At 40.1% G+C, this 23,816-nt stretch overlaps 1 protein-coding gene across 9 annotated transcripts; it reads left to right on the top strand.

Moving 5' to 3' along the window:
* Nucleotides 1–22,934, top strand: atxn2 (ataxin 2). 9 transcript variants are annotated; one of them, XM_031727315.2, is made up of 26 exons: nucleotides 1–654; nucleotides 2,317–2,347; nucleotides 2,779–2,838; nucleotides 3,206–3,277; nucleotides 3,910–4,060; nucleotides 4,918–4,932; nucleotides 7,813–7,937; nucleotides 8,090–8,181; nucleotides 8,362–8,550; nucleotides 9,274–9,446; nucleotides 9,786–10,034; nucleotides 11,045–11,233; nucleotides 11,531–11,710; nucleotides 11,875–11,979; nucleotides 12,170–12,240; nucleotides 12,368–12,732; nucleotides 12,973–13,036; nucleotides 13,153–13,299; nucleotides 15,044–15,061; nucleotides 15,698–15,758; nucleotides 16,753–16,946; nucleotides 18,224–18,350; nucleotides 18,425–18,613; nucleotides 18,737–18,954; nucleotides 20,724–20,901; nucleotides 22,253–22,934. In XM_031727315.2, the coding sequence occupies exons 1-26, from the start codon at nucleotides 542–544 to the stop codon at nucleotides 22,276–22,278; spliced, it is 3,402 nt and encodes a 1,133-aa protein (XP_031583175.1). In that variant the 5' UTR covers nucleotides 1–541; the 3' UTR covers nucleotides 22,279–22,934. The 9 variants fall into 9 exon arrangements, with proteins under 9 accessions (XP_031583175.1, XP_039476803.1, XP_031583178.1 ...); XM_039620869.1 differs by having other exon boundaries at nucleotides 15,698–15,764; nucleotides 18,740–18,954; XM_031727314.2 differs by having other exon boundaries at nucleotides 4–654; nucleotides 15,698–15,764.
* Nucleotides 22,935–23,816: the final 882 nt, after the last annotated feature.

Genomic DNA, 23,816 nt, shown 5'->3' with positions numbered 1-23,816 from the left:
TGTCTGCATTGGGTTTTTACGTTAAAAATGGTCTTGTTCATCTGTTTACAAGATTAATAGTTTTCAAATAACACAGCGTATAAAAATATAGAGTGAAGTGTTGCGAGCCGTCACGCCTCTCATATCCCTCCGCTGTTTTTGTCCCCCTTTCAGGCTGTTTTGGTCTTTTCGCTGTTAGCAACGGAAAGAATCCGAGATAGCTGCAAACCCGATTTTGAGATAATAATTATATAACAAATTGACAAGAGGTGTAACACACATGTTCATTTCGGAAAAGTTACTAGAGCGTGTTGTCTTTTTAAAATATTATTTTTTTCAGTTTTAATAGGAATTGTACGGGTCGCTAATTTAGCTAGCAGCTGTTAGCCAGGCTAGCTGCTTAGCAAAGCATCCTCCTGAACAGGCACGTTGACTTTAGCCTGCTGGCTAAGCTAGGTCTTCGGATTGCCCAACGTTAGTGAGGTACCGCACACCGTCTCAGCGTCAAGAAATTGCGGCGTGAAACTGGTCTGTTAAAGACGCTGTCTTTTATGGGATCACCATGTCAATGAAGGCCGGTGGAAATCGCAGCAAGCCCGGCGGTGGTAGCACCGCTGGTGCAGCCGCCGCCTCCGGTGCCGGAGGAAGCGGCGGGGGAAGACCGAATCTGGGCAGGTATGTGAAATTAAACATTAATATAGCGAAGCAAAAACACAGCAAGGAGGGTTGGTTTAACACGTTTTCGATATTTGGCCATAGTCACTGTCAAACGGTAGCGGTTGTAAGAGATGACATTGCCGTCAAGTGGTCCAAAACTAGTGCGTGTTTGTGAACGTTGTGCGGGCCTTGCGACGTGTTGGTCAGCCAGTTGTGCAGTTCAGCTAGCGAGGCCTGCCTGTCTGCTTGGTCCAGTGCTGTTGCAACTTTCGACGTGACATTACCTGCTCTGGCACGTTAAATCAAACATGCCACCACGAGGTTGATTTTGCATAAATACATGTTCGGGTGGACATTTATCTTTCCTCATATGTGTGTAGTACTAGTGACGCTGCTTGCCAAGTTGCTGATATCAGTTTACTCTAAGCTTGAAGCCAAGTCAGCTAGCGTTAATTAGCCAATTGACAGCCTATGCTTGCATTTCAGTTTTGTAACAGTTGGCTAATGGGGGACACGCAACTGCATTTGTTGTGTTTTGGCTGCCATGTAGCTTTGTACGTTACCGCAACATTGCTGCAACGGGGTTGCCAGGAAATGGATATAAAGCGTGTGGGCGCTCAGAAGAAAGGGGCGGGTGTGGAGAAGGGGGAATTACAGACCGACTGGCTTTCAACCTTGACGTTGCCATTGCTGTTCGTGAGAAATAGTGTCCTTGAGGCATGACTTTCTCTGTACACGTTGTCCCAAGATGAAGATAAAGCACACTGTCAGTGCATGAACAGCATGCATGCTGTGATTTTTGGTGGTCAGGCTGCTGTTCACCGGTCACTAGGACAGCACACCCCATTCATTGCGTAGGATTCATCGTGAAGATGCTATAAATGAATATTGGACCAGTTTATAACCATGCTCACAAAACCTGCACATTACAGCTCAAAATGGCATGGCTAAGTGTGTTTTAGAAAGCTTAGGGCTGATTTACTGCAACGGATATAATATAGGGGTTAGTGGCCATTGCTTACGTTGAATGGTTGGTTATGTGCCAGCTGCTGAACAAGGTGCATTTTAGGACATGCCTGGGAAAACTGTTAGCTGCTGAGTGTTTGGCTCGATTGCATCACAAACATCATTATTATAAGCATAATGTTGTGGAGACACTGGGGAAATTTCAGAATTTACATTGCACATTGATCAAGTAAGATGGCTGTGTTGATGGTTGTGGTGATGTCTCCACAGCTGGAATCGATAGTGATGGTAATAAATCTTATATTTGATAAAACCAAAGTGGTTTCATTTTCATGTCTGCAGCTGCAAACATTTCACATGTGCTCTTCAGTCATCATCTCAGTAAGCATCATTATAAGACCCTCATGTATTCTTAAACCTGGTTCTCTGTAGTTTGCTACAAGTGATTGTAGTATGCAGATACGTGCAGTATGCTTTGAAAGTATATTGTAGAAATGAGGTTAAGGTTAAAGCAAATTATATAGCTTGTGTTGATTAACTTCAAGTGCAGTTCTGTATCATCTTAATCACTGCCTCTTATGATTTCTCTTAGTGAGTTGCACATATCAGAGCATGTGCTAAGTGAAGTCTTTATTTATTTTATTTTTTACAGTTGATGGTGAGTTTGACAACAATTTAATCAAAATGCGATTTTTATTTTTTTCTGTCCCTCAGGGGGAGACACAGTGGCAAAGGTCCAGCAGCAGTAAGTAACCTATTATCTCTCATATACATTTGAGAAACAAAAATACCTTCAAGCTTGAGTATTTTAAAACACACTTTAAAAAAACAAAAAACAAAACAAAACAGATTTTTGAACATAGTGATGGTGTTTTTCCTCTTGAGGAAGGCATAATGTCATTGGTGGGCACCAGAATTTTTCTTATGCAGGAAAAACCCTCACAATGCTTTAACACTTCTTTTTCTTCTTTCCTTGTCAAGTTTTTGAAAATAGTTTTCCTGTTTTTAAAGCATTTTAACGCCAGAGAAAGCATAAATCCAGATATTGCATATGCCTTTTTAATTGCATTAAGAATGGAACAAGTTTATTGGTATTCCACAGTGATGAGACATTATTTGGCATCTTTTTTTGTGCTCAAAATGGGAGCATCAAAATTAATTGTATCTTTTCTTTAGGTCATTTTCAATGGTGTATATGCAAATATGAGGATGGTCCATGTCTTGACTTCAGTGGTGGTACGTTTACTGTGTGCCTACCTTGTTCCTTTTTTTTCTGTGTGTAATGATTATAAGAATATGCATAGTTGTAAAATTCCTTGGATGAAGCAGCCATGTGAATCATGCTTACTCTAAGTGAATTAGTAAGAACAGTATTTACTGCAGTCTGTTTTACCACATGCTGTTTCTTCAAATTGTTTACACAGCACTAAACAAAGCCTGTTTGTAGAGACAGCTGGTTGCATAAAAGGAAACCAGTGATTGATCAATCACTGGTTTGCCTTGCAGAAAAATGGGTTTCTGAACTTATATTTTTTAACATGTAAATTAAAATTTGTACTGAACGGCACATACCGTATATAACGACAAGCCTCTTTAATTGTAGGGGACCAAGTGTGAGCTTAAAGTGAAAAATGGAGCCATCTATGAGGGAGTATTTAAGACCTACGGCCCAGAGGTAAGGCTCATGCATAATGTGGTATTCTTTATTGTGCCAGTATGGAGGGAAATCTGTTACTTTCTCACTAGCTGAATATGATTAGGCTTAAATGTGATGGAGTCTTGCTAGCACTTGTTAGTAGTTTCACCCCTAAGGTGGTTTAGACCTGCATTGCTTTTTCTGATATGTGAGCCTTTACCTTCCCTTTTAGGTTGAATTATTTCCTAAAAATAATAATCATAAGTAAATTTGAGGTTTTCCTCTAATTCAGATCTAAGCTAGTATGCTGATGCCAAGATTACACCAAGTAGTTTAATTGATAAGATCCTCTTTTATGTGATTTATTTGACTAATAGTTAAAGTAAGCCCGCTACAATTTTCCAGATCTTTAATTCATAACCATACACCACAAATCTTTCTTGTGATGCTTAAAACAGATCTCTTGAGATTTCTCAATATGTTTTAGTTTTAGGGTTGTTCTTGAGATTGTTTATAGCTGTTTTGTTTCTCTAGCTACTTGTGGAGTATGATGAGCATGAAAGAGTTCATTGTCCCAGTCTCCTGTGTCCATAGTTTCTTGTGTCTTTTGCAGATAGTGTTTTTTTATTTTTTTATTTTTCTGTGTTTCAAATTATATTTTTCTCCCTCAGTGTGACCTGGTGTTGGATGCAGCCCACCGAAAGAGTACAGAACCGAGCACAGGGCCCAGGAAAGAAGATATTGTAGAGAGCATCATTTTCAAGGCTTCTGATGTCGTAGTTGTGAACTTCAAAGATGTGGACCTAAATTTCGCCAGGAAAGGTAGTGTGGTCATATTTTTATTTTTTTAGTTATTGAAACTGGAGATGTTATCTTGAGCATATTGAAAACTTATGGACGATGCACAGTGTTAACTGGCTGAGTTTGTCACACTGTTCATTTACACATACGAAAATATAAACGTATGTCAGTGAATTCCCATCTTTGCATACATACAATGTATTACCCTTCTCAGTCTTCTCTATCTTGATGTTGCAGAGGCTTTTCTGTGAGTTAAGTCTTGTGTGTCTGCTCAGAGTGGCCAGTCACTGAAGTCTAATTTGATCTATCGATTGGTCCAAAGGTTACCCTAGTGCGACAAGGACACTCAATAAAGGCTGAAGGAGCCTGCTTCATGTAATTCATGTGCACCCATATGATTCTGCTTTGAACGATAATGGACTCTGTGGGAGAGTTTTGTTGTCTGAAAATATACAGGCGTGAAGGTGTGAGGGGTTTTGCTTCATGATTTGAAACTGTGGCACTACAATGATGTCACTTCACTTTAACAACTTGTGAAGTGAGTGAAATTTACACAGAAAGATAAAACATCAAAAGTACCAATGTTTGTCTGCTTGCCCCTTTGTTTTTTTAAGAAATGCAGTCTGTGCTCAATAAGTGATCAGTTGAAATCATGGCATGTGAGGAGTGCGCTAGACATGGCTTGACTAAAACTCTGAAAAATAGACCCAAGCTCAAATTGTTAGAATTGAGTACCTTTACAACTTATATCTAGGTGAACCATATCATAAATATGTCTGGTATGAATTTAACTGTTGGTGTGATTGCCAGTCATTTTATCTGTCAGTCATTCTTCTGACTATCTGTCATCTGTGTGTCTCTCCTTTCCAATGGTCTAGTCTCCTCAGACACAGGTAATCTATGGCTGTTTTCTCCTTTTGCACATCTTTGTATGCACTTAAAAATATGTACTGTGCTCTTATAGTAGACCTGTTAAATTAGAATATTAAATTAGAAATGGAGCTGGGCGATATAACGATATGTATTGCGAAATAACTTTTTCTCGGTAGAAAAATTAAACTATCTCTCTTGCGCTCTTTAAAAAAAAAGAAAAAAAAAGAACAGCCAATCCAAATTAAGTAGCGCAGAGCCGAACCAATCACAGCTGCAGCGTCACGTCACGTGACTTGTTATGTACAGCACAAGTGCCAAGCCGCACGTGTGTATTTGTTTGGGAAGCAGCCAGCCGGGCTGCCCAGGTAATGGAGGAAATGAGTGTGCCGACTAGAGAAAAATCAACTGAGAGCGTGACCGAAGGTTATCGAAGAGAAAACAGATAATGGTTCCAATGCCGGAGAGATTGTCGAACGGAAAGGCCATAGAAGTTTCGTAGTGTGAAGGTATTTCAGCTATTTCAAGTCGGACAAAAAACAGAGTAGCGCACACTGTAAATTGTGCTGAAAGCAAGTCTGGAAATACAATAAAGCGGTGCATGCTCAATCTCTGACTGAAAGCGCTAATTCGTCATTCGGCTTTTGTCAGACTAAAGTCACTGTTAAAACTGTTTGAAAAGCTAAGCTATACAACAAGGAGAGATTGAGAATTTCCTTTTAGTTCTCAGTTTATTTGATATTGACAAAAGTTAGTCAATTTTGTCTGTTCTTCTGTAAAACAAACTAAGATTTATTTTTTTAGAATTAATATTTTGTTTCTAAGTGGAATTGACAATTTAGTGGTCTGTTTTGTTTGTTCTATTTTGAAACTTAAACGCTTTAGTGGCTGCCCTTTGTGTAGTTTGCAATATTTGCCTTTATTTATCTGAAAAAGTCTCATCTTCCTTAAGTACATCTACCCTGTTGAACTTATTATGGGAAATAAATATTTAAATCAAAACAACCTGCTGATTATTTCAAATATAGTTATTTGGCTTATATCGTGATGTATATCGTTATCGCCTGAAATGAAAAAAACATATCGTGATATGAAAAAATCTTATATCGCCCAGCTCTAATTAGAAATGTAACTTTTACGAACATTTGGGCATGATGTTCTATTTTTTTTTTTTTTTTTGCTACGTATTGTTACTGCATTTTGATTCCAGTATGATTCTCAAAGTTTTAGGATCACTGCTCTCATACACCCAAAAACTAAAAATTAGATATGTACTGCTGATCAGTGTTGCTTTATATTTTTACTGGGTCTTCAGGTTGCATGTTGCTTTCGGTGGAAGAATTATTCCCTCAAAATCATTCAGGGTTTAGTCAAGCTGATTTTTGGAGTTTTTAAATATTTTCCAGTTTTAACTGATTTGATACACCCTATGTGATACATTTGGGTAATTTTTAATACTAATATAAACTCTATTTTTGTTAATAAGGTTACAAAGTGCTTTGTAAAAAAAAAAAAAAAAAAAAAAAAATCACAGAAATTGTAAAAACTAGAGAAAATGGGATGGGAGAAATAAACAACAAGCAGTGGCAATGTTGAAGCAGTGACTTGTATAAGAAGAAGGTAATGTTTATTGCTTTTGTTTAGTTTATCTTTTATAGGATTTTTCCTAAACATCAGGGTTTTTTTTTTTTTTTTTTTTTTTTTTTTTTTTTAAACCTTTCTTGGCCTTGCTCGAGTCATGCCACACTTAAATGGTTGATTATCAGCAACATTAATGTGATTCCATTGAAAGCAACTGATTCAAAAGTCATATTGGGCTCTCTTACATCATTTGTTTTCTGAGCATTGTTTTTAAAAGGTTATTAGGAGAAGTTTAATTTTGTTTGGCACTGAAATGCTTTGAGGTCATGTAATTAACTGCAGTCTAAATGCATGTTTGCTTACCTCTCACTATTCTCACATTTGATTTTAAAATTTTTCTTACTTTGTATAATTCCTTTGGTGGACAGTGTGCACATAGCATGCCAGCAAACACTGGAAATATCAACCAGGCCTATTGGCCCAACTGCCCGTATGGTGTCAGTCTAATGTTTCTGAACTTGCTCTGTGCCTGAAACGCTTAAATGCCTTTTGCATTGTGAGATGAGTTATGATGTGTGAGATAAGCAACTCCAGGTGGCTGGTATGCTTTGAGCACATAGTTCATTGGTGCCAGATCTGCAAATGTGAGAGCAGACTTGGGCTAACATGAGATTAGAATTTCAATTCAGTTATAATTGGGGGTTTTCTTTGAGCAGATCTGTCCGTTTATGACTTTGAGTCAGTGTATTCCATACATTTACATAAAAATAATGAACATCCTGAAAGAAAAGAACCGCAATTAGCCCAAAGTAAATTTTTTAATTAATGTGCTCCCTTTCAAGATGTTGCTATAGTGATTCTTAATAAATAGGGTGAAGTCAAGCATTGTAGACACTCCTTGTAGCTGGATTTAATTTCTGATAAAAGTTAGCCATCTGAAAATACTGTAGCAACTAGAGACATTATGCTACATACTGTGACAGTGATTCAGGACTCTCCCTTTCTTCACAAGTCTTGCTCACACTTCCAGACTCACCAATGCTGGCTCAAGAAATGGCTGTTTTGGGGTTTTTTTTTTGTAAAGGGACCCCCCCCCCCCCCAAATCCCGTTGAACCTGTGTTTGGATGTAACTCGGTGTGTCTTTCTGAACCATCAAACTCTCCATATAGACGTTTGCTGTAAGAACTTCTGTCAGAGCCTCTTGAAGCATGATGAGCACTTTGTTTTCTAAGCAGTGAGAGTGGAGCCTGCGTGTGTGCGTGCGTGTGTGTGTGGTATCATGCAGTACATAAATATATACATTCTTTTCTTCATGTTTCAGACAACTTCACAGATGCAGCAGTGACTGGCCGGATCAATGGCGAGCATAAAGAGAAAGATCTTGAGCCCTGGGATGGAGGAGAGACCCACAACTCTGATAGCCTCGAGTCTCTGGATACTGATGTGGTGAGAAAACTATCAGACACCAGAAACAGGCTGGTGCTAAACTTGCTATATAGTCAACCGAAACAAAGAGTTTTTCATGTGATCCAGAGCATTTAAATTTGTTTACATGCTGATTGTCAAATTCTGTCTCTGCTACTCTGTTTTCACATCAGTCTAACGGGTGGGATCCCAATGACATGTTCAAGTACAATGAGGAGAAATATGGAGTCTTGTCCACATATGACAGCAGCCTGTCCACATATACGTAAGCTTCTTCATGTTCTCCATGTATTTGTTTGTATACTTGTCATACTAGATATGTTTAATTTTGAATCTCTGACAGTAAACAAACATTCACTCTTTAATCTGGTTTTATTATAAAATTAAAGACTTAGAACCATGCTGTCCCATGTTACTCCTTGTCTAACCTGAACTTATTTCCCAGGGTACCTTTAGAGAGGGACAACTCAGAAGAGTTCTTGAAGAGGGAGGCGCGTGCTGCCCAGCTGGCAGAGGAGATCGAGGCTAGTGCCACGTACAAGGCCCGCGTTGCTCTGGAGAACGATGAACGGACTGACGAGGAGAAATTCACTGCTGTTGTGCGAGGAGAAAGGGAGACTCACACACTTGGCAGGTGGGGCCAGGATATGAGTTTTTACAAAAATACTACTTGTTTCTGTTTAGTGTACACTTTACAATTATCTAAATGTAATTGTGTTCGTAAACAGTGGGTTCATATTTAAACGATTTTCAATTTTCATTGCCTCTTGATACATTCTGTGGAGTTGTTAGAACTCCCATTATTCACAATTTATTGTTATAAGAATTTAAGAGGAGCTGGAAAAGGATACTGCAGAGCTTTGCACACAATCATCTGTGTTGTAGCTGTGTGCTGTCACCAGGGGGCACTGAAATAAAACTGTTGCTTTAGTTTATGCTTCTCTTGCTCATTTGGCTTTGCACTTGCAGTGAAGAACACAAAGTCATAATACACAAAGAACTTCTAAACTGAGTGTTAAAAATTTTGAACAGGGCCTACTACCACTGCTGTTAGTGCCTTTTTTTTTTTTTTTTTTTTTCTTTAAATCTTTGGGGAGTTTGTTTTCTGTCGTTTTTTTTTTTCCCTAATGCTTCTTGTGCTGCATGTAGAACTCTATTGCCCCTTTTCCTGTTCCGTGAGAGGAATATTTAAGCCTACTAGACAAGTAGACAGCAAATGTTCCTATAACAAATACTTAACTGGTAATTAAAATTAAAAAATAAGCTCGAATGGAATAAAGTATAGAATTAATTGCTCATCTTTATTATTGCCTTGTGTATATGTTTAGCTGAGTTAAGTCTGTTTGTATGTTTGTAGAGAGAACAAGTACATTCCTCCTGGTCAGAGAAACAGGGAGGCAATGTCATGGGGGCCAGGGCGTCAGAATTCACCTCGTCTTGGTCAGAGCTCAGCTGGACCCCCCACTCCTCGATCAGGACCCCACGACTACAGTCCCAGCTCTGGATCCGACCAGAGGGTGGTTAATGGAGGTATATTTAATATGTCACCTACAAATCTGCTGTTACTTGCTGCAAATCAAACACAGTATTTGTGAGAGTAAAGGAGTGGATGAGTGAGTCACTGTTGTGGTCAAACCATGACTCGAAATAAGTTCTTTTGCAGTGGCAAAGTGTTTGGGTTATTCTTGTGTTATCTTGTTAGTTTATTTTTATTTAAGCAATTTTATTCCTGTTTCCCCATCCCTTGTCATTTTTTTTTTTATTTATTATTTTTTTTTATTTCTCTCTTCTTTCTGTCCCCACTATACCTTTGTTTCCCCTGCACTATAGCTTGTGTCATCCTTGTTCATTTGTCCTTGCCTCTTTTAGGTTCATCCCATTGGCCCTCACCCTGTCCATCTCCTTCCTCCCGCCCCCCTTCTCGTTACCAGTCCGGTCCCTCCTCCTTGCCTCATCGGGCAACCACGCCCACCAGGCCACCTTCCAGGCCCCCCTCTCGACCTTCCAGACCTTCCTCTCATTCATCCCACCTCTCTTATCCCTCCTCTTCATCCTCCTTTTCCCACCATGGGCCCACATCGCCAGCCTCCACTCTGGCCAAACGCATGTCTTCAGAAGGTACCCACATCTCTGTGGAGTAGACCTGGGCAAAAAACACGAGTTGAAGGTGGAGGGATTTAAGTCACAAAGAAATGTGAAATATTTCAAAGTTGATGACGATCAGTTTTATTTGAAAAATAAGTTTGCCCAGGTCTAGTGTGGAACAGCAGAAATAGGAGAAATTGCTTGGTCAGACTGAGTTGGGATCAGATTTGAAAAACTCTGATTCTCTGTCAGTACATCAGGCAGTTTCACCTTGGCATGTGGGTGCACCAATGTGTGCCGTGCTTTGGGTGTGGTAACACTTACGGCACCAGTTTATCAACTTTTCTGGTAGATCATTCAAAAGAAGGTGCACGATGATATTCTAATTTAAATTTAAAAAAAGGCTTGATGTTTGAAGCATGAGAAAGATGCTCGGAGATATTTGAATTGACATATTTGATAAGTGGTTGTAATACCAGTTAAGTTTCACATGCAGTGTTTAAAAGTCTTCTCTGTATTCCACTCCATTGGGATACAAACTGTTGACCAGAAATGTGATCTGTCAATTTCCAGTCCCTCCAAAAAAAGCCCCCAAAAAACTGGTAGTGAGGCTTAATCTCTTGAAGTTAATTATTTTTACTTGAATAGAAAAATTGTTAACTAGTGTTTGGCCTCTCATTTTTTTTTTTTTTAATATGATGTTACTGTAGGCCACTGTTCATCTCACTTTTTGACCTTTGCTTTCCCATTTCTCATCTCTCACTTTGCTTGGTTGTGATGTGGTGTGATGTGGCGTTTGATCACTTTACAGGATCATCTGTAATTTCTCCACTAGCATGCATGCGAAAAATAACCTTACTGTTTGGTGTGATATTTATCGGCATGTAGACTTGAGTTTTTGAAAGTTTTTTTTGAGGCAATGGTGAGTTTAAAAAAAAAAAAAAAAAAAAAATTAACAGAGGGATGCTAGGAAACACATTTACTTTGCTGTCACTGTGTGTTTACCAGCTTCTATCCATTTGCCTCTCTTTATACATCTCTAGGTCCACCAAGGATGTCTCCAAAATCTCAGCGGACGCCTCGTGCTCACAGAGTGCCACCCTGTCGGACCAGTGGAGTACCCCAAGGAGTGGACTTAATTTCCCATAATCCCCCTGGAGAGTCCATAGTGACTCCACAAACCAGGAGTAGCTCTTCCTCTGGAGGGACATGGTCCTCAGTGGTTAGCGGAGGTAGACTATTAATCTGAATAGTTTGTACCTCTCAGCCATAAAAGGCTGATGGGATATTGTTGTCACCCTGCTGGGCGGGCAGGTAGTGTGGAAGCTTGTGAATGCAATGTAACTTGAGAACAAGGCGACATAGGATTTTTAAATGCATCCCAATGGTGAACCTACTAGTCCAGTTTTTTTCTCCCTTTGCAGAGATTTTAGTTTAATGCCACTGGAGGGCATATTTCAAAGGACCTGTCATTGTTCGTTATTTAACCTGAATGTGTTGTGAACACCAAATTCTTCTCCCCTCCTCAGCTCACAGACCTCGCTCCCCCCGACAGAATAGTATGGGTGGAGCTTCCCCTGGCTCCTCTTCCCTCCCATCACCTCAGACAGGTACAGCTCCTGTGGAAACTGTTACTACTCCAACATCAGCTTCCTCTCCTACTGCTGCTAGCCCTGCCCCCAGCATAGTCACTTCTTCATCAGGAGATGGTAAGCTGAAGTTTAACAAAGGATTTTTACTGAGTATGAATAGTGATATGAAAACACATGTCTGTTGGTTTTTATAATGTATAAATAAGTGCTACAATCAGAAAAAGCTATCGTTAAATCATTTTATGATGGGAGTAAGTAAACTTTCTTTTTTGTTTGTTTAGCAAAAGAATGTCGTGCCCAGGAGACTAGACAAACATCTCCTACAAACAAGGAGAACATCAAGCCTTTGGAAAGTTCACCTAGTTTTACAAGACAAGTTTGTAAAGGTTGGTAAACGCTAGAAATTTGCATTAACTTGTTCTTTCTAACCTCAGAATGTTGAGAAGCAATACAATTTTAAACATGAGTACAAGGGTTTCTCATCTCTTCCTTTCTTTAGTAGTCGTAATGTAATAATGTCTTTTAAAAATGGATATTTCCAGAATCTGCATTTATTTCTCTCCATTCACCTTACAGGACCGCCTTCTATACCATCAGACCACAGAAAACAAATAGATAATTTAAAGAAATTTAGTGTAGATTTTAGGGTAAGTATCTCTTGAATTTATATGACATACAAATTGCTAAGATATGACTGATCTCATCTCATGTTTGTGAGGCTTCAGCAGAGGTTGTGCCCCTCTTCCACTCATCTTTCCTCTGTCCCTCTGCCAGTTGCAGTCTAGTTCAAACCCAGACCCTCCCTGTGAACCAGTGATGACCAAGTCTGCTAGAGACCCTGCAGACAAACCTAAAGATCTTCCCCTGGACAAAGCCTCCACAGTGGGGAGGGAGGCCACTGAAGATGGTGTTGTAGTAATTGCTGCTGGCACACCTAGTGGTACCCCTGCTCCACCGACTACCACCACAAGCACCAGTAAGCCTGGCAGCCCCGCTGCAATGTCTCAGTCTCCTTCTGCTCCTGACCAGAAGAGGCCAGGGCTTGATGTGACGTCACAGGGAGTTCAGACGACGGCCACCTCAACGTTCAGCGGACCCAAGCATGAAGAGAAGGAGGAGAAAAAAGAAGCAGTGCAGGAGTGAGTGGACAGGAGACCCATTCCACGAGAAAACCAAAAATGACTTTATTGCATTTTGTGTGGTCTGTAGTCAGGTTACTGTAATGCACAGTAGGGATTTATTAGTGTCCAAAAACAACAACAAATTATATAATGATAAATGTTCATTAATTTAAAGAAACACAATTTAATCAAGTTTAAGTAGCTTCAGAAACAAATTCTTCCTTTTCATCATTTTCTCTATTTGTTCTCTCTCTGCAGTCAAGTGAGAAAATCAACCCTGAACCCAAATGCTAATGAGTTCAAACCCAGGTTTAATACACAGGTAAGTTATAACCAGCTTCTGCCAAGCTTAAAACATTTGGAAACCAAAAACTGGGTCTGGTATTTAATTTATTTATGTCTCTATATGCTTTTGTTTTTCTTTGTATTTTCCCTCAGCCCAAACCAGCCAACACCCCAACGCCTCCCCGGCCTCAGGGCCAGCCCAGCCCCTCCATCGTGGTCCAGCAACCTCCGACTGTGTATGGCCAGACAGTCTGCTTCCCCCAGATGTATCCGCTCACGCCAGTCAGCCCTGGAGTTCAGGTGAGATACACACCTGCATGCTGAAATATGCATTATGGAGATATTCATTTGTATTCAGTGCAAATCACCCAGAGCATCACACTGTGCCGGTATGAAATGCAGGGTTCATTCAGACAAACCCCTAACAACAGTGACTAACATGTCTGCCCATGTTTGTCCTCACATGGTAATTTTCTTTCCTTTTCTTTGATTCATGCCTGCCATCATTATTTTCTCAGTGTATTTTATGTTGTAAGGACAAAGCTCACATTTGTTGTCATTTGTTTCATTGTAAACTTTTTCCCTCCATGTAGCAGAAGAAGCATTAGGAAAAAAAAGGTCCCCCTCCCCATGACATGTTTTTCCCTGTCTTCTTTTGAGAAGGTGTTAGTTACATGGTTTTCTTACAGAATGAACTGAGAAATGTTTAGGTGATTATTTGCATAACAAGCTTAGAAATGTTTAGTCAAAGCATTTTTTAAAAGTTTAATATAGATTAGAGCTGGGCGATAGAACGATAACGATATGTATTGCGAAATAACTTTTTCTCGATAGAAAAATGAAACTATTGCGATAGACCTCATCTCTCTCTCCTCCTGTCTTAAAAAAAAAAAAAGAAAGCACAGCCAATCCAAATTAAGTAGCGCAGAGCCGAACCAATCACAGCCGCAGCGTCACGTCACGTGACTTGTTACGTACAGCACAAGTGCCAAGCCGCACATGTGTATTTGTTTGGGAAGCAGCCAGCCGCCGTGCCAGCCAGGTAATGGAGAAAATGAGTTTGCCCACTAGAGAAAAATCAACCGAGAGCTTGGGTGATCAGGCTACCGAAGAGAACACAGATGACGGTTCCAATGCCGGAGAGATTGTCGAAAGGAAGGGACAGAGAAGTTCCGTAGACTGAAAGCGCTAATTCATCATCGAAAACAACCAGGAGAATCCCTGCGAAGCAGCAACAGTCAATTGAGTCGGCTTTCTCCAGCATCTTACCATATGACAAAAAAGCTAAGAGACATAGCGACATAACGAATGCCATAGCCTACCGTCATGCTAAAGACATGCTACCAATAAACACGTTCGAAAATGAAGGATTCAAGCAGCTAATTGAGGTAATAGCTAAGCTATACAACAAGGAGAGATTGAGAATTTCCTTTTAGTTCTCAGTTTATTTGATATTGACAAAAGTTAAGTCAATTTTGTCTGTTCTTCTGTAAAACAAACTAAGATTTATTTTTAGAATTAACATTTTGTTTCTAAGTGGAATTGACAATTTAGTGGTCTGTTTTGTTTGTTCTATTTTGAAACTTAAACGCTTTAGTGGCTGCCTTTTGTGTAGTTTGAAATATTTGCCTTTATTTATCTGAAACTGAAGCCTCATGTTCCTTAAGTACATCTGCCCTGTTGAACTTATTATGGGAAATAAATATTTAAATCAAAACAAGCTGCTGATTATTTCACATTTTACTTGTGAGCAACAGCACATTTAAATCTTACAAATATAGTTATTTGGCTTATATTGTGATAGATATCGTTATCGCCTGAAATGAAAAAAACATATCGTGATATGAAAAAAATCTTATATCGCCCAGCTCTAATATAGATATAATTTTGATGTTGCATATATGTAGCTGTAAATTTCTTATGTTGCTTTAAGAAAAACTTGGTGATCCAACATCAGACACGTGCAAACGATAACAACTAAAAAGTGGTTCTTCTTCCCTTTTCTCCCCCTCCTCCTCCTCCTCTCTCTCTCTCGCTCCATTAGAAAAGCATAATATGGAAGGTTTGTGAATTTTTCTAAGATTTCTATTTTTAAAAACTTTTTTTGTATTATTTTAATTTTATTTTTTTAAGCCCAATAAGTACTGGGATGTTTTGCTTGCTTGTTGAATTAATATCATCAGATGTTGGTTTGCCAACTTCTTATTGCAATTCTTCAGATGGACTTAAAACTGCGCTCGTTTCCCTTTGTTCCATCTGTTTTCCAAACAAATGGCTGCAAGCTAAAATGAGTTTAAGCTAGCTTGTTTTTGCTGCAGGAGTGTTTGTAACACAAATGCATGGTGGACAATGTTAATGAGTTCAGGAACTGAAAAAACAGTATTATGAATGCTGTAAAAACACCTTTTTTGGCTCATGATAGTCAGGTGTAGAAAGTGCATGTGGCCCCAGGTAAGCGATGACTCCCACAAGCTCTTACATTCTAGTAAGCTGTTTGTGTTAGACAAGAGAAGATGAAAAGTTTCTCTGCAGCCAGATCGTTATTAAGGGTCCCAGACAAATGAGCATAGATGCACCCATGTTTATCCTCAGACTGTCTGTTTTATAATCTTGTTGGAAATCTCACAGAAAATTGAGTATAAACACGTTTTTTATTTTTTGTTTTTCCCTACCTTTCCTCATTCCTCAATCTCTCCAGTCTCCCATGTACCAGGTTCAGATGCCTATGACAGTGAGCCAATCTAAACCCTACAGACCAGGTAAAGGTGAGAATAACCACTGCTTTCTTTCTCTCATTTCCCTCCCACATAATCTTTTTCTCAACTTGGTGAACAACATTTACAAACCATGTGAATACATAAATATTTTTTAACCAGCTATTTGGACAGTATGTGATAATAAAAAGCTTGTTTTCAGAGTCAGCCCAAACATTGTTTACAAAGTGGCATTGTTGTGGCATTTTTTACAAAACAGTTAAATCAAAATGTCTTGTTGGTGGAGTAAATAAATTCCTAAAACAAAGGGAGGGCTTCCTGCAGAAGCACACCACACAGGAGACTGCAATCTGAAATATTACCAGTCACTCAATATCATGATGAGGAGCTGAGAATAATGAAGGCTGAAAACAATTCCCACAGCTTACATGAAGTGTGATGGATTGGTTGATTAATTAGGTTGATTATTCATGTGGGGGATTGAGCTGCTTTGCCTACACAAAATCAAACGTGCAACAACAGCAATCGCTATAAAATAATTAAAAAAATGTTGTATATTCTTCTCGCTACGCGGGACACCCAAAACCACTGATGCTGTATGTTGTTTTACCACACACGCTTACCGACCTGCAATTATTACGCAAGTACAGAGATGCTGTTGTGCAAATATTTTTGTAGTTTGCTTTTACAAGAGAGAGGCTTCAGGATTTTGTTTTTAATTTCTGATCTGGCAAATCTTTATCATCTTTCAGTAAGTTTAAATATGGTTCATAATATGATCAGTCGCTTGTGTGTGTGTGTGTGTGTGTGTGTGTGTGTGTGTGTGTGGTTTTTTTTTTTTTTTTTTTTTTTTTTTGTTTGTTTGTTTGTTTGTTTTCTTTTTCTTACTTCTCCCCTCACATATAGACTTTTCTAGTGTCTTTCATAGCTGACGGCACTTCTCTCTCACCAAAGCCTCTAGAGTTAGTATATATATATGTGTGATATGTGATGGTGAACTTATTCTCCATCTTGCCCATCTCTTAACATAAATCTCTAGTACCCAACATGCCCCAGCAGAGGTCAGACCAGCACCATCCGCCAGGCACACCCACCATGATGCACCCAGCCACGGCAGCAGGGCCACCGATTGTAGCACCGAGCCCGGCTTACTCAGCGCAGTACTTCACCTGCAGCCCACAGCAGTTCACCAGTCAGCCGCTTGTCCAGCAGATGCCTCACTACCAGTCACAGGTATGATTTACTCTGGCACCAGCGGTATCACAACTGTACAGCCTTTAGCAGCTCATTGAGCAAGGATAGATTGAACAGGCTCGTCTATTAAGACTCATATGTAACCATTAAAGTTTCTCTGGTACCATCAATTAGAACTGGCAGTTTTTATCTCCCGCAGCTGTTCACTTGTCGGTGATTTGGCTGACAGATGCCGGTGGTCTTTAGCAGTTTGATGGGGTGCCAATGTCATGCCAGTTTTTTTTTTTTTTTTTTTTTTTTTTAATTTTATTTTTATCACCTCTGATTTATTGAGCTCAGAGTGTACTCCTGCTTCTTATACCTGAAGAGTTACTACCTGTTTGCTACAGGCTGTCATAGGAAAAACTGCAGCTTTTACTGCAGGGACTTTAAAAAATCCTGGAAAATCCTCAGTAATACAAACGACTAGGCTCAAGCACTTTTTGGAGCAGAGCCTACTCAAAGCACACATTTACATTTTTTATGTTGATTACTAATGAATAGTAGATGGTATTGACAAAAGGACATCTGAGCCTTGATGCCAATACCACAATGACTGTTAAGTTTAAGAAATGTAAGAGAGATAAATAAATGTAAGAAAAGAAGTTAAACCTCATGAATGTTGCATTTTGCTTTAACACAGTCATAAAAGGATTTGGCCTCTTGAATACATATTCATCTAAGGAAGCATTTTCAGGACATATCGAACACACATCGTACGCACATAATCATTGATGCCCAAAAAATACTTAATCTTACGTCACTTGGATCATTAGAGCCAGTAAAATTGAGTGAAGATGGACAGCTTTGGGCTGAGACAGACTCTGACAGACAAACATGATCTCACACACACAGGCTCTTTAAATGACAGCTCGTGAGAATGTTTTATGCAACCTATGAACACAGAGTGCATTACTGTAGATTTTATCAGACCACAGTTCATGTGATATGCCAGAACCACAGAGTGAGACCATAGACGCCTTTTTTTTTTCCTTTTTTTTTCTTTGTTTCATCACAACGCTTACAAATCGAGCTGGTGTTAAGAAATGCAAGTGGGCTAACTAATGATTACAAAAAAGTATAAACCAAGAAAGAAATAAGCTTTCTTTCTCTGAACAGATGCATTAGAAGCACAAAAGTGTTTATGTCCATATTTCATGTGCAGCCTTTGAACAAATGTTGGCTCTCTAAATTGGCACTCAATTACCAAAACTGTGACAACAGGAGTTGATAGAGGGTTTCCTCAGTTTTTTTGGCTTCCTTTTTGCCTCTTTCAGGCACAGCATGTGTTCAGTCCAGTGATGCAGGGCAGTGCCAGGATGATGGCGCCTCCCACGCACGGCCAGCCCAGCCTCGTCTCTTCCTCTACTACACAGTACCCAGAGCAGACACACACCATGTATGGTACGTGTGTGGCTAATGCACGGGGTGTGATTTTTAATGCTTTTCACTATTACTAATGCTGACTGTTGTTTCAGTGTCTCCAGGGCCAATGCCTCAGCAGTACCCCCACCCTAGTGCCACCTTGCACCCTCACCCGCAGCACCCTCAGCCCTCTGCCACGCCTACAGGCCAGGCACAGCAGGGTGGACCACAGCATGGAGGCCCTCCTAGCCATCCAGCTGCCAGCCCAGTCCAGCACCCACAGCACCCGCAGGCAGCAGCAGGTGAGTGCCCTAAGGTTGCCGGTAATAATTATCGCGCCTTTACCCCCCCCCCCCCCCGGAGCTGAATTTTTTCAAGTGGAGCATTATGGTAATGTATACATGTGTTTATGATTTTTGTTGTAGCAGCAGCAGCAGCAGCAGCCCAGGCCCTCCACCTGGCTAACCAGCCTCCACAGCAGCAGATGTATTCGGCCTTGGCACCCACGCCACCTTCGATGACCCCAGGGCCAAACCCTCAGTCACCACAGGCATCTTTCCCTTCTGCTCAGCAGGCTGTGTATATCCACCCACAGCAGGTCCAGCATGGCTACAACCCCAACCACATGGCGCACGTGCAGCAGGTAGGTCACAGCCTGCTGTGAACTTGCTCAACAGCGACCACAGTGGCTCAAGCCAGGCAATCAGATTGGCAGTGTTTCCTGTGCTGGACTTAACTGTGGGTGTGAGAAAGGTCTGGGATCCATTCCAGCAGGTGTTTGAGTTTATGAATGGGTCATATTTGGCTCTTGTTAATCCCTTTAAATGAGGTAGACATTTTGTTGGCAGTACGATCAAGTTGGGATGTAGAGCTGTCATTCTCACGGTACGCTGTGGGGTACAGAGGAAAAGAAACATTATTTCCTGATAAGAAGACAACCTAACCACGCAATTCAGAGATATTCTTGGATACCCATAGCAGTTTGGCCCCATTGAGTCTATGAAGGAATTCTTTAAATAGACCTATTGAGAGTTCCTTGTTGTGTGTCATATATAGGCTATAGAGTTAATCACAGAGAAGGCTCACAATTATACCTGCCCAAAGTTTCAAATGATGACTTCAGTGTTTGTGCAAGACTTAAATTATTAAGTGATCAGTTTCAGTCTTTTCTACTCTCATATGTATGAAGTCAGTGAGAGTGGATGGCCTTAATATGATCATTTCAGACATGCAGCTCTGGCTTAGAGCAGCTGCTGTTCAAATAATCTGTTTATGAGGGGCAGCCAATCAGAAGGAAACTGGTTAAGGAGATAAAGCAGATTGCTTCAGATAGAGGATGACTAATAGCTGACAGTTTTTTGTCCCCCCCAGGATACATGAAACAAATGGGTTTCCCTAGCATTGTTACATTATGTGTAGTTAGTTACCTGTTTGTGCTCTGCTCAGAATTGTACACCGGAGGCCACTCTGCAATCTGTCTGGCTGAAGAGTGTTTCACACATCATCTTTACTTTACTTCATTTATTGGCCATTATAAATGCAGATACCAATAGACTGCCAATTAGCTAATATTGCCATGCTGATACATCAGTCTGTCTCTACTGAGGGCCTCCACCAAGGCCAAATATCAGATATGGATATTTTTAACTGTAAATTGTATGATGTTACTCCAGTGGAGTAGCTTTCCAAATCCCTAGGATTGTGATTGGCAGGGTTTCATACCCCTGTCTCAGTACAGTAGAGATATTATAAACCTTGTGTTTGGCCAAAGGAAGCTAAACTTTTTATTCTAGTGGTGCATCCGTTTCAGATTTTGTCTGGGCATGTATGATAACCCACAGTATAAGTATTAAAAGTAAGACTTTTAAGGTAATCATTGTGCTATTGTCCTGTCCTCTGTTGTCCTAGCTCTTCCTTCCCCGTAAGTTAAAGGGACTTTTATGTGTGAAGGGTCGACCACAGTGAAAGTGCTCTTTTATTTTCTGTTTGTTCTACAGGTGTTAATGTACTGGCACAGTTTCATTTTACAGGAAGTTTTTGTTGCACATGGAAAACAAACGTTGCCGTTTCCAAGTCAAACTTGAAAAGTAAACTGTAACCTCGTGTTATTGTCTCAGCTGAAGTCACATGCTGTATGTGTGTTTGTCTCTGAGCCCCACCTTTATGTAAACAGGCTGCTGCACCGAGAAGAAGACAGAAAAAAAACATTCAGAATCATGCGGTTTCTGGTCGGAGCTGCTGCTCCTGTCGGTAACAGACAGGCGGAGCCGTGAAACGCCGTGTCACTGAAACTCATCTGATTCATCGTTTAACCCAGTTTGGCTTTGGTCCTTCTGTTGATCTCTCACTGTCACACTTTTGTTCTCACTCTGGCGCACTCACTCACACTTGTGCTCTTTCTCTCGCTCCCAGGCCCATATGCAGTCTGGTATTGTGCCATCCCACCACCCGGCACCCACCCACCCCCCAATGATGCTCATGGCTACCCAGGGTCCTCCAGCTGGTCCACAGCCACCTATGCCCCAGACTGCCCTTAACCCCATCCCTGTTTCCTCAGCCACACATTTCTCCTACCTGGCACATCCACAAGGTATTTTTTATTATTTTCCTTCCTCTATAAACAGACTGTGTGCGTTTTCCTTCTCTAATGTTCTTTTACATTACTAGCTCCTCTTTACACCTTTGTGCAAACTGAGGCAGTAAGTGAGTACTCTTCATGGCAATGGTTGAAATATTTAGACTTCAGTTTTTTTTGCATGGGGGTGAGTCTTATTAATAGATATAATGGCAGTTAGCTGGGGCAATGACACATAATTGTATTTTTTGTAATTCTTTGGACAGTTATTATCCCTCGGCCATGAAAGTCTAATAAGGTACTTTAGTCACTCCCTGTGCAGGCAGGGGGAAGCGTGGACACCCAAGGATTGGTGCCATAGAGAACAGCAATGTAATCGATCATGTTCATGGACACAAATTGTGCTTTTTCTGTTTTTGGTTACAGTCAGCTCAAACTAATGAATTTTAATGGGAAGTAAGATTTCTGTGTGGCGACTACCATGAACACAGAGGCCAAGAAAGCGTAGCTTTAAAGGAAGTGGCAGCTGCTGTATTTGACCCAAATCATAAACTGGCATGTAAAATTTGTCCTGTGTAGGAATTGATTCAGATGAGAATTTATCCCTTGGGAAATAAAGCAATAAATAAAAGTTGTGCACATGTTACACCTTTCATCTGATTCAGTTAAAAATGACCATAAAAAGTTGATTTTTGTATTATTCCCAGCAGGCAAATATGTGTGTGGACACTGCTGACACACAGGTCGGCAGTCACTGGTCAGAAGATTTTGACATATTGTCAAATTCTTTGGGACAAAGTAACAAGTGTCAAGTCAGTACAAGGAACACATTTCACCCCAGAGTCATAAGAGGCTGAAAGACGTAAAGGTGGTAAAGGTGCATCCACTGGGAGACTGAGGAGAGCACTGGCCACCAGCTAATAACTAACCAGCTCTGAGCTAACTGCTTTTAAACGCTGGTCGAAGGTGAACTGGTGACTTTTAGATTGTGTTTTGCAAGGAAAACATCTGTTCTCTATTTGATACACATGATAAGAGCCATGCAGATGGTCGAGTCATACTGTGGGCTTTGCAGAACCATCAGTTATTTAAAGATAGGTCTTTAAAAAGATTCAGCTTGGACACATGATCAGATAGGGTGAGATTTTTACTAATGGTAATTTCAGAAGAAACACACTTATTTTATTTTTTTTATTAGATATTTAATTATCCTCAGGTTAAACCAGGGAAAACTCCGTCTTTAGCTGCAGATTTAGATGATCGGAGGAGAATTACTGGTTTGTTATTTGAGTGTAATTAAAACAATAGTTTGTATTTTGTAACACGTTAGACAGCTTTACAATGAAACTTTCTGTCATCCCTGCAGTGCAACATCATCAGCAGCAGCTGTAGATGGAGTGCGTCAGCGAGCTGAGGGACCCGCTCTGCGCCGCGCTTCTCAACCAGAGCCTTCATAACCAGGCGATGAAGAGGATGAGAGAGCCCTCCCTCTCCTCTCTTCCCTCATCCTCACCAGACATGCTTCACATCAGCTTTTCTCTTCCCTCCCTCCTCCCTCCCTGACCAGGCAATAAGAGAATGTTAACAGGTTGATGCAGTGACATGTTTTAACGAGCTAGAGTTTTAACAGACAAGACTGCTCCTATTCAGGCCCCCCTCTCACACACACACACACACACACACACACACACACACACACACACACACACACACACACACACAGATCTGCAAGCACAGATAGTTATACCTACATCTACACACACTTTCAGGGGTCCCAAATTGCAACTTAAGTCAGCTTGCCAAGTAAGAAGTGAAAGAGAGTAAACAATCAGCGAGTGTGAAGAAGAAAATTCAACTGGAACTCGTAATTTTTGTCCGCACCTTGTTATGAAAAGAATCTTCCAACCTTTAGACAGTATTAATCCTACTGTTTATTGCTGCTGCTATGTGCTGCATTTGTTTCCAGACTACACGACACGTTTCTAACCAAACTAAAAACGAAACATGACGAGAAACTTTCTGTGAAATAAACTCATGTTGGCAGCCGAGAGGACAGGAGAAAGTGTTATTTATGAAATTATAACGGCTGAGGTGATCAGATCCCACTTCTCACCCGACCCTTATGTAACTTTTAAGTTAAAACTTTTACTTTGTAGATAATATAAATAATTTAAAAAATGAGCAAAAAAATTTAAAAACAATAAAAAAGTTTTAAAAACTGAACTACTTCCTGTGGTTGGTTTGTACTGTTGCGTTCTGTGTTCTAGCTTTTTATCTCTGAATGCTAACTGTATTTATTCAAGAACGCTGATGACACAGAGCATGGCAAGTGGACGTTAGATTTACAAAGCTTCAGGTCTTTACATGGCATTCCAGTAGTAGGGTACAGTACTGTGCAAAAGTCTTGAGCCACCCCACATTTGTATTTGCTTTGAAAATGGGTGTCGAACTGCATTTTCATTACCATTTTTCATTGATTCAAGTAAACAAATGAGAACAAATTGTGTGTTTTTGTGACAGTCTGTGCCTAAAGATAACCTAAGAACCAACTCAAAATTTTATCTGTTTTGTACAAGAGTGTAAACACAAATTCATAAGTCACTTTTAAGTGACTTAAGCAACAAAATCCATCCCTATGAAATGGTGAGGTACAAAGACTGGACTGAAAGTAAGTGAAAACATAGCTAGTGTCCAAAGAAGAACTCCTTTGAAGGAAAATGTTAAGAAATGAGTGATGACTCAAGAGTTTTCCACTGTACTGTGCGTTGAATAGTAAATGGAAAAAGTTGTCCATTTCACACTTTGAGAGCAATTTTGGCAATAAAATGACTGGATTTGATTTTGAGGAAGGAAAATGCACGACCTAAGTGTGCAAGTGTTAAACTAATTTTTCATAATATTGGGTATTTCTTTGTTTAATGTAAAGTAAA

This window comes from Oreochromis aureus, linkage group 12 (genome assembly GCF_013358895.1).
Source record: "Oreochromis aureus strain Israel breed Guangdong linkage group 12, ZZ_aureus, whole genome shotgun sequence".
NCBI lineage: Eukaryota > Metazoa > Chordata > Actinopteri > Cichliformes > Cichlidae > Oreochromis > Oreochromis aureus.
The sequence above is the reverse complement of the archived record's forward strand: the minus strand, read 5'-3'. Positions and strand labels throughout refer to the sequence as shown.